Here is a 9,105-nt window from a genome sequence, read left to right on the forward strand (position 1 = left end):
TATTTGTAACAAACTGTTCTCAAAAAGGCACGACAGACTGTAAAATAGGACTAGATGGGCCATTTCGTTTAACTCTTCAGCTCTTGGAAGACGATGCAGCTGGAGAATATAAAGTTTTACTCTAAACACAGATCTTTGCTTTCAGAGAAAAAGTTACAATTAGGCACTGTGGATCTCCACACCCATCACTAATTAACAAAGGAGACCCAAATAATTTTTTGACTTCTGGTCCCCAGTCTTTCAAAATTAATTTGAGGGAGCTCTGTCCTGCAGTCCGTGCATCTTCTGTCAATACCAAAAGGATTTTTTGCTGTTGATATAACACACTATTTAAAAAATATGTATATGTTCTATGGACAAGTGTATTGTTGGTCACCTAATCGATTATTAACTTTGATGGTTTCAATGAGGAAATGTTTGAGGACATCTCATGCAGCAAATAAACAAATTACACAGGAAATGTTTTTTTGGGCTTTATTTATTCAAGACAATCCATATGACACTTTGAGTTCAATAAAGAACAAGTGGATCAAAACAACACTATGGGCCTTATATAACATCTGCTGAAGTGGCAGTTGGGGCCATGTTCAGCCAAAAATCCCTACAGACTTCAAATGGGGGTTTTGAACAAAAACTACCAGCATGGCCACTTTGGCAGATATAGGATAAGACCCTATAAAAAGAAAGAATCAGTGCATATGACCTAAATGTATAAAATATATATAACTATCTGGTGGAATTCTAAAGCATCAAGCTTGTGTATCGTACTGTATTTTCTTTTTAGATTTTTCATATCAACTTTCGTAATTGTTTCTTCAAAGTGGAAGTTCCGAAAAACAAAAAAAAAAAAAGTGTCAGAAAATAAAGGTTATACAATAACAATACAATACTAATACATTCATATTAATAATACATTTTTAAAAAGCAGCATCACTGCCTGGGCCCCGTTTATAAATCACTTTTGCAAATGTATTAAAATTGTGCCATACACATTGCGTTGTTTCTTTTAATTCATGTTATCTTTTCCATTTAAGTCTGTTCCTGCCCTCAAACCCTAATTTGTATGATGTTGCGGCCAAGAGCCGCTTATTATTTCTCTGGATAGAAACAAAATGGCTGCCAATTCCGCAATTTTATTTTTTTATTCAGTGGGCATGCATTGATTATTTTCTTTCTAAACAGAATATAGGCCACAGAATAGTTTTTTTAAACATGTTTTGGGCATCATTAAACTAGTCCAAAAGGATGACATAACTGGCTGAAACTTTTCTGAACAAGCCTCTGTAACAGAACAAGCATACAGTAAACCTGTATGGAAATATCCATGTTCAAAATAGATTGGAAGCTAAAAGTGACTTTTGGAGTGCTACTTAGCAGGTCATTACTCAGACTCTTTTAAACACTGACATGACAATGAGGTGAAGCAGAGTTTGGAGAACCTGTGGAAGACAAGAAAATCACCTCAATTATGTCTTGGCACAATTCAATGTGTTGTAATCCCATTTATAACACGCAAAACTGTCACTAATTGAATTTTCATCAATGGTACCCCAATTATAGTCACTAAAGTTCCTTGCAGGATATTAGGTGTCAAAAAAATATATATATTATTTAACAGATTATAAACACACTCTTAACAACTCTTAATCAGATAGGTCATTTATATAACATACATGTGAATGCCAAAACCGTCAATAGTATTAAATATGCTAATAAATATTAGAAGAGATTCTCCCCCTCCTCCCCCCATTTGTCAAAAGAAAATAAACATCAATAGGCAATATATACAGAAACTCACAAAACATGAACTATCAATAATATTCGCAATAGGAGACCTAAACATGGCTTGTTTTCAGACAAATAATCCCAGCCCGTTACAAATGTTACAAACAGAAAGGGATTTAAAAGGGTAATGTTAACAGAGAGCATCTTAGATAACATGAAACCACTTCATGGACAATGGCATTGCATTGTATTGTAGTTCCAAGGTTTTACTTCTGACTATTTTTTTTATAAATGCCCTTTTTAATGAAAATCATCTCTGTTCAGAAGTTTCTCTTACATGAGAAATACATTTTATCATAATATAGGAATGCGTATTTGAATCTACACTTTAAATATCACGGCATGTAGATCACCGGTCACCTGATTCTTATTTTGTTAATCATACTGGGCTAAACCGTATTCTTTGACATGTTAAGTACAATTCATATGCGTGAACTACTCCACTTGGCTAATTATCCACTCTCCCGTGGTTCTTCCAACAAAATATGTTGCAGAACAAAAAGTAGGAAATGACAAAAAAAAACAAAAACAAAATGTGGCATAGTTTAACTTACATTTCTATACCATTCAGTCTATTGGAATTTTAGTTGTCTCCTTTCATTTTAATTAGGTTTCTGGATTCAGTGTCTTAACTTGAGCACCTGGACAGTTACCATTTAAAAAAGACAAGTCCTGCTAGAACCGTGTATCCCAGAACCAGGAAGAGAACTTTTAGCAAACGGTCGTTCTTATCCTCCAACTCCTTCACCAAAATTTCAAAGAAGGTAACAAAGAGAAATGTTCCTCCTGCAATGCCCTGTAACAGTGCAGAGGCAACAGTGCTGGCTAGATTCTGAGCACTTTCAATCCCCATACCAATTCCAATCCCAATGGGAATCATTACACTAACCAGGACGGCCACCTTGGCAGCATCTTTCAATGCAAGGGATGTTTTTGCCATGCTGACACCAAGTGCCACAGCCACCAAAGTTTCGTGAATAGCTACACCAATGAATAAGCTCACCACCTTCTCTCCTTCCTCCTGCAAGCCAAGAGCGAGGCCCTCAAAGACAGAGTGAGCCGACAAAGCAAACACCAGGCTGAAAAGCCTGAGGGGACTGGATTTGGAGAGCTCCTTAACGTTCAGGCTGTGAGAGTGGTGGCTGTGGCCAGCGTCGTAGAGATTGCGACCCTGGTTGGAAGATATAAATGGGCTTTCATATTCAGAGTCACTGCCAACATCTGACCCAGCATTGAAAGTTTCCAGGTCGATAAAAGAAGGTTTCTCTTTCCGAAATGTCAGAATGGCCTGTTCCACGAAGACTGTGAGGAAGAATCCCACCAGCATGATTGTCTCTGCGAGTGGGTAATCGGTAGTGATATTTCCCAACTTGAGAACCTCAGCAAACTGCAATAAATAAAAACTGCATTATTAAAATGTGTTTTCTTTCAGGATGTTCGGAAACTTGCATAACTTGCGTGGTTTTTTTTGTTTTTTTACTTTCGTTTTAAATAATGAAAACATGAAGTATGTAAAAACACATTGCATAGCCAGTATAACCATCCTCGCACTGATGAGACCCAAAAGGTCTAAATAGCTGTTGGTGTAGGTTTACTGGCTATGCACATCTTTAACACAGGCTGTGCTGATAAACTGTGTAATCCAGCAGGCATAAGTTTATAGGGGTCCAGGTTAAAATGAACAAGAAGTCAAATGTGACATTGTGTGCTCATTTGCATGTAATTTCCCAGAATCCCTGGCTGCAGTGGAAGCATTGTATGCCAAGAGATAATGGGGAAAGGCAGGGGTGCAGAGCTGTCTGGGACATGTGACTGTGCTCACACATGGGATTTTTATTAGCGGTTAAAAACAGGACAACAAGAAACATCATAACAAGAAACAAATCAATACCTACACATTGTACTTGTCTGTTGTAATGCAAATTAATAGACATTTAATTAAAACAATGACACACTGATGTATACACTCTGTACTGCTCCCATACACACATTTCTCTGCTTTATCTTTTTTTCTACCAAAATATTTTGAAGAGACACAAAAAGCAGGAGGTGGTGAGATACCTTTTCTCGCACTGCAGGAAGCAGAGCATTGAAGCAGGTAGCCAAGAAGACCCCTCCTGCAAAGGAATTACAGAGGCTGAGGAGTCTCCGGGAGCGGAACGCTTTTTCATAATCTGCCTCAATAAACTTCACAGGAAGAAGGGACCCCAGCATCATCAGCACAAAAACTGCCAGCAAGCACAGCAGCTTGGCTAACAAAATATTCATTTTGGCGGTTGTGTTTGCAGGTCACCGAAAGAAGGGTCGCAGATGTCAGGCTGGGGTGTTTATGGCAGCTTCACTTGAAGGAGTGAAACAGAATCTTGCCCTCATGGTTTGCCAGAAAGCTGCAGGTGTGAAACACGTGCACAGTGAGCGTCATGGGAAAATACATCTTGACAGAGAGAAATTAAGATTTCCATGCGGATAAACATATACAATTTATTGCTTACAGTCAATAAGGTACATTGAGTAAAATGATTTTTCAACTGTTACTTGTTAAAAGCCTTTCAGTTGAATAACCATAATTGAGTGAGAATAGCCCTGGCACATACTCCTACATATTTTATGTATTTGTTTAATTTATTTATAAAATGTTTTACCAGGAAGTAATACATTGAGCGTTACCTCTCGTTTTCATGTATGTCCTGGGCATAAAGTTAAGATGACAAATAATACATGGTTACAAATATAGGCAGTCCTCGGTTATCCGACACAATGCGTTACTCAAAATGGCGTTTGATAGCGAAACGTTGTAAAGCGTATATAGATATATATTATATACACAAACAACTTTGCAAAGCATCGTAAGAGCGTTGGATAAGCCGTTTTGGCATTGTAAAAATGAACATAGGTATGCATTGCATAGCATTGGATAAGCCATTCGTTGTAAAACGAGGACTGCCTGTACAGTTACATAAGTGAACAAGGTATACATTATATACAAGGACATTGCATGCACTGTTAGAGATAATATATATTATAGGCGTATGTAACAGTTACAGACCAGATTAAAATGTGAGACAGCTTTGGGTTTGAAAGAAATTAAGCTGGTGGTGGTCTCCAATTTTGGGGTACACGGTAAGAGAATGAGGAGCGGCCGGATACTTTGTTGAGCCTTGGGACCATGAACAATCGTTTGGAGTCAGATCTCAGATGATAAATGCTGCATGTGGTAGGGGTGAGGTGCTTGTTCAGATAGACGGGTAGCTGGTCCAGAAAGTATTTGAAGGCAAGACAAGAAAGATGAACTTTGCACCTAGACTCAAGTGATGACCAATCTAGTTCTTTGAGCATTTCGCAGTGGTATGTGTTGTAGTTGCATTGAAGGACAAAACGGCATATTGAATTGTAGAGGGTATTAAGTTTGCTAAGGTGGGTTTGGGGTGCTGAGCCGTAAACTATGTCCCCATAGTCGATAATAGGCATTAGCATCTGCTGTGTGATATGCTTTCTGACCAGCAGACTTAGGGAGGATTTGTTCCTATAAAGTACACCTAGTTTGGCATAGGTTTTGGATGTCAGGGTATCAATGTGCATCCTGAATGTTAAATGGGAGTCAAACCATATGCCCAAGTATTTAAAACTAGTAACAGGAGTTAGGGTGGTGTTAGCATTGTTTCTGATCTGGAGCTCAGTCATTGGAAGCTTTAAAAATTTAGCCTTGGTCCCAAATACCATTGTTACAGTCTTGTCAGTGTTTAAAAACAGTTTGTTTTTGGGAAATCCAATTTGCAAGTCTCAAAACGTTAGATTGAAGTATGTGTTCAAGGTCGGAGAGGCTAGGGCTGTGTGCATATAAGATTGTGTCATCTGTATACATGTTATTGAAGCTCCCTTACAAGCTGTAGGAAGATCATTGATGAACACTGAGAAGAGTAGGGGCCCCAGAACAGAGCCTTGCGGGACACCACAGATGATATCCAAGGGGTTAGAGTTAGAGCCTGAGATAGACACATTGGGATCTACCTGACAGGTAGGAATGAAACCAGTTTAAAGCATGCTTCCCTATTCTAGGGCACTGGAGTTTGTTAAGTTTGTTAGGATAACATGATCAACAGAATCAAAAGCCTTTCTAAAATCTAGGAATATTGCACCACTGGATTGTTCCGTTCCATTCCACACTGGATTTCATTGCAAACTTTTAGCAGGGTAGTTACAGTGGAGTGTTCAGGGCGGAAACCAGATTGGAATTGGCTAGGGAAATTTGTCTTAGTAATCGCTTAGTTGGGAGTGAACACGTTTCCATGACTTTGGATAGTATTGGGAGAAGAGAGATTGGCCTGTAGTTTGAGACAGTGTTTTTGTCTTCACTTTTGAAGATTGGGAAAACTCTGGCAGTTTCCAGGTCTTAGGGAGAGGGTGGAGCTATAGGGGTACTCTCAGAATGAGGTTCATGTTTGTGGTTTGGGTTGCGTTTTGCTAATAAGTTAGTAGCACATCTCACAAAGTAATCATTGAATGCATTTGCAATGTCAATGGGATTTGTCAGAGTAATATCCTCCTTAGTGATATTACTCAGTTGTTGATGGCTAGAAGGCTGGAATATATTGTTGATAAACTTCCAAACGTTAGCTGGGTTTTATGTATTCTGGTGAAGATTGTCAGAGTAATATTGTGCTTTTGCATGTCTTGTTTGCCTTGTGCACATATTCCGCAGGCATCTGTAGTGATTAAGATCCTTGGTAGTGCCAGTTACTTTGTGGCGTTTCCACAAGGCATGCCTGAATTGGCAGAGAGTCAGTCAGTTGTAACCCACGGAAGGTGGGCCCCCCCTTACTCTTATTCTGCAAATTGGAGCATGGGTATAACAGAGTTTTAAGACCTCAGATTAGAAATAGTTGAGTGCAGAATCAGGGTCAGGAATTAAATCGATTCTGTACCAAGGGCAGTTGGTAAGGTCAGCCAGAAACTGTTGTGGGTTAAAGTTTCTAAATGTTCTTGTGAGGATAACTTTAAGGCTTGATTGGGGTGGTTTAATTTTCCTTACACAGTATACTATTGCATGGTCACTGAAAATGTCAGGAAGGATGCCAGAGGATTGGATTCTGCTGGGATTTGGAGGAGAAAATCCAGTCTTGCAAGGAATGGTTGTGAGATTTCAGGTTTGTCCGTGTGGGTTGGGAAATGAGTTGCATTAGGTTAAGTGACTTGAGTTTTGTCTGGATTTTGTGGTTTTTAGGGTTGAGCCAATTGTAGTTGAAATCCCCAAGAACTCACTTCTCATTTAGAGAGGAAATGGAGCAAAGAAACTGGGTGATATCAGTCAGGGTCTGTAGCGGGGCTTTAGGGGTTGGTAGATGCCAGCAACCAAGATAGGCTTAGAAAATACAGAAAAGCCTACTTTATTCTAATGTTGCGTTCAAAAGATACATCAACTTAAGTATTTTGTAATAACCAGTCATGTGCTCATAACACTGTGTAACCTGTATTTGTATCTAGATACTCACAATAAAAAAACTTTGAAAAAAAATAAATAAAAAAAGATACATCAACTATGTACTCAATCCCCAGATGCTCTCACTGGCTTTACATCTTGAGCTTCTGCCATTGGAAGCAGAAGAAAAACAACATGTTTCAATCCCCCAAAAAGCCTCCTCTCTCGTTACACGCTAAACAAAATCTTTCCTTACCTCGCCCCTCAAATGAAGTGTGGAAATCTAGATCTTCATATTTTAAGTTTACAAATAATCTGTAATTTTCCCACTTTCTGACAGTGTTGGAAATGTTAGGTAAACAATATTATTTGGTTCAAATGACCAAGATGTTAATGGTAAACCTGTGATATAACAGTCAAAGATAGAGAGATAGAGATATAGAGAATATTACAAACACACAGTTCCTCTACATGATCTGTCACACACCATCTGGGAAATATTATATAATGTAGAGGTATCTGTACCGTGTTAGCATAGCTTAATAATCAAAAACAAATATTCAATACAGTTCTGTGGCTAATTAAATGCTTTTATTTGTGGGAAATGCTTTTATATGTATCTCGACAGCTCGGACAAATAAAAACATTTAGTTAGCCACAGAACGCTATAGAGTATTTGTTTTTGAGGTATATATATGTCAAAATTAGATCACAAGAGATCTATATTACCAGCAAAACACTAAGTTAGGACAGGAAAAAAAAATTGCATCAGAATTGCACACAGGCCGACGTTTCGGTCCCATGGGGACCTTCTTCAGGGGTCGGAAAGTCGGGACTGTGTGCAATTTAGATACAATAAAATTATCTTTTGCCCTTAGTGTTGTGCTTGACTATCCCTCATCTCCTCTACCGTGCACCACGACGGCCTCCTGGAAAGGCTCTTTACCCCCTGCGTGTGTGGCCATTTTGTGGAGATATATATATATATATATATATATATATATGTAGAATCAAAGTTATATCATATGATCTATATAATGTGTGCATATAGCCAGTGGTTGACAAATCACCAAAAAAATCTACTCGCCACCTAGTACCAAACGTGTGCTGCTTGGGCCAATATTTACTCGGCCGGGGGTTAAATCCACTCGCTCGGAGCGAGCAAATGTATAGGTTTGTCGAATACTGCATATAGCTAGATGTATATTTGTGTGGATGTGTGTGTGTGTGTGTAATATATATATATATATATTAACCCTGGCTGTGCTCAAAGCTGTGACCATGCAGCAAGCTTAAGCCTATAGGGAACCATGTTAAAAATGGGTTTTGAAGCATAAAGTGGCACTGTGTGCTCATTTGCATGTCATTTCCCAGAATCCCTTGCTGCAGTGGAAGTGCTGTGTGCTGGGTGATAATGGGGAAAGGCGGGGTTGCAGACCTGCCTAAGACATGCAGATGAGCATACAGTTGTATTTATATATATATATATATATATATATATATATACACACACACACACATACATACATATATATACACATACATACTCACACACACACACGTTTCCTCTTTAGATATATAGATGTGTGTATGTGTATATATGTATGTATAGATCTGTGTGTTAGATATAGATATATATTTGTGTATACATACATATACATATTGATACAATGCAGTCCCGGCTCCCTCAGGTTTGGCCGCCGCTCTCCGGTTCTCACTGACACTGCTCCTGTAAAACCGGTCATGTGGCGGCTTCTCGTTGAACCGGGACCGGCGGCTCAGACTGTGTACGGAACCATCACATCAATGCTCCTGCAAGAAGACACGCCCACTATACGCTCGTCGGGGCACGGTTGGCCAGTGGTGACGCAATGAAAGAAACGTGAGAGCCGATTGATCGGGGC

At 39.0% G+C, this 9,105-nt stretch overlaps 1 protein-coding gene across 1 annotated transcript; it reads right to left on the minus strand.

Moving 5' to 3' along the window:
- Positions 1–460: 460 nt before the first annotated feature.
- On the minus strand, positions 461–9,105 carry SLC39A3 (solute carrier family 39 member 3). Its single transcript, XM_075611413.1, has 3 exons — positions 8,855–9,105; positions 3,847–4,172; positions 461–3,172 (listed from the first exon to the last, which is right to left on the minus strand). The coding sequence occupies exons 2-3, from the start codon at positions 4,051–4,053 to the stop codon at positions 2,435–2,437; spliced, it is 945 nt and encodes a 314-aa protein (XP_075467528.1). The 5' UTR covers positions 4,054–4,172; positions 8,855–9,105; the 3' UTR covers positions 461–2,434.

Source organism: Ascaphus truei, chromosome 8, assembly GCF_040206685.1.
Source record: "Ascaphus truei isolate aAscTru1 chromosome 8, aAscTru1.hap1, whole genome shotgun sequence".
In the NCBI taxonomy this organism is placed as follows: domain Eukaryota; kingdom Metazoa; phylum Chordata; class Amphibia; order Anura; family Ascaphidae; genus Ascaphus; species Ascaphus truei.

What these genes read in the sequence shown, in the direction of transcription:
- SLC39A3 (XM_075611413.1), bottom strand. Translation starts at nt 4,053, where the DNA reads ATGAATATTTTGTTAGCCAAGCTGCTGTGCTTGCTGGCAGTTTTTGTG. An exon ending in TTCCTGCAGTGCGAGAAAAG is followed by an intron (nt 3,173 to 3,846) that starts GTATCTCACCAC and finishes TATTTATTGCAG; the next exon opens with TTTGCTGAGGTTCTCAAGTT.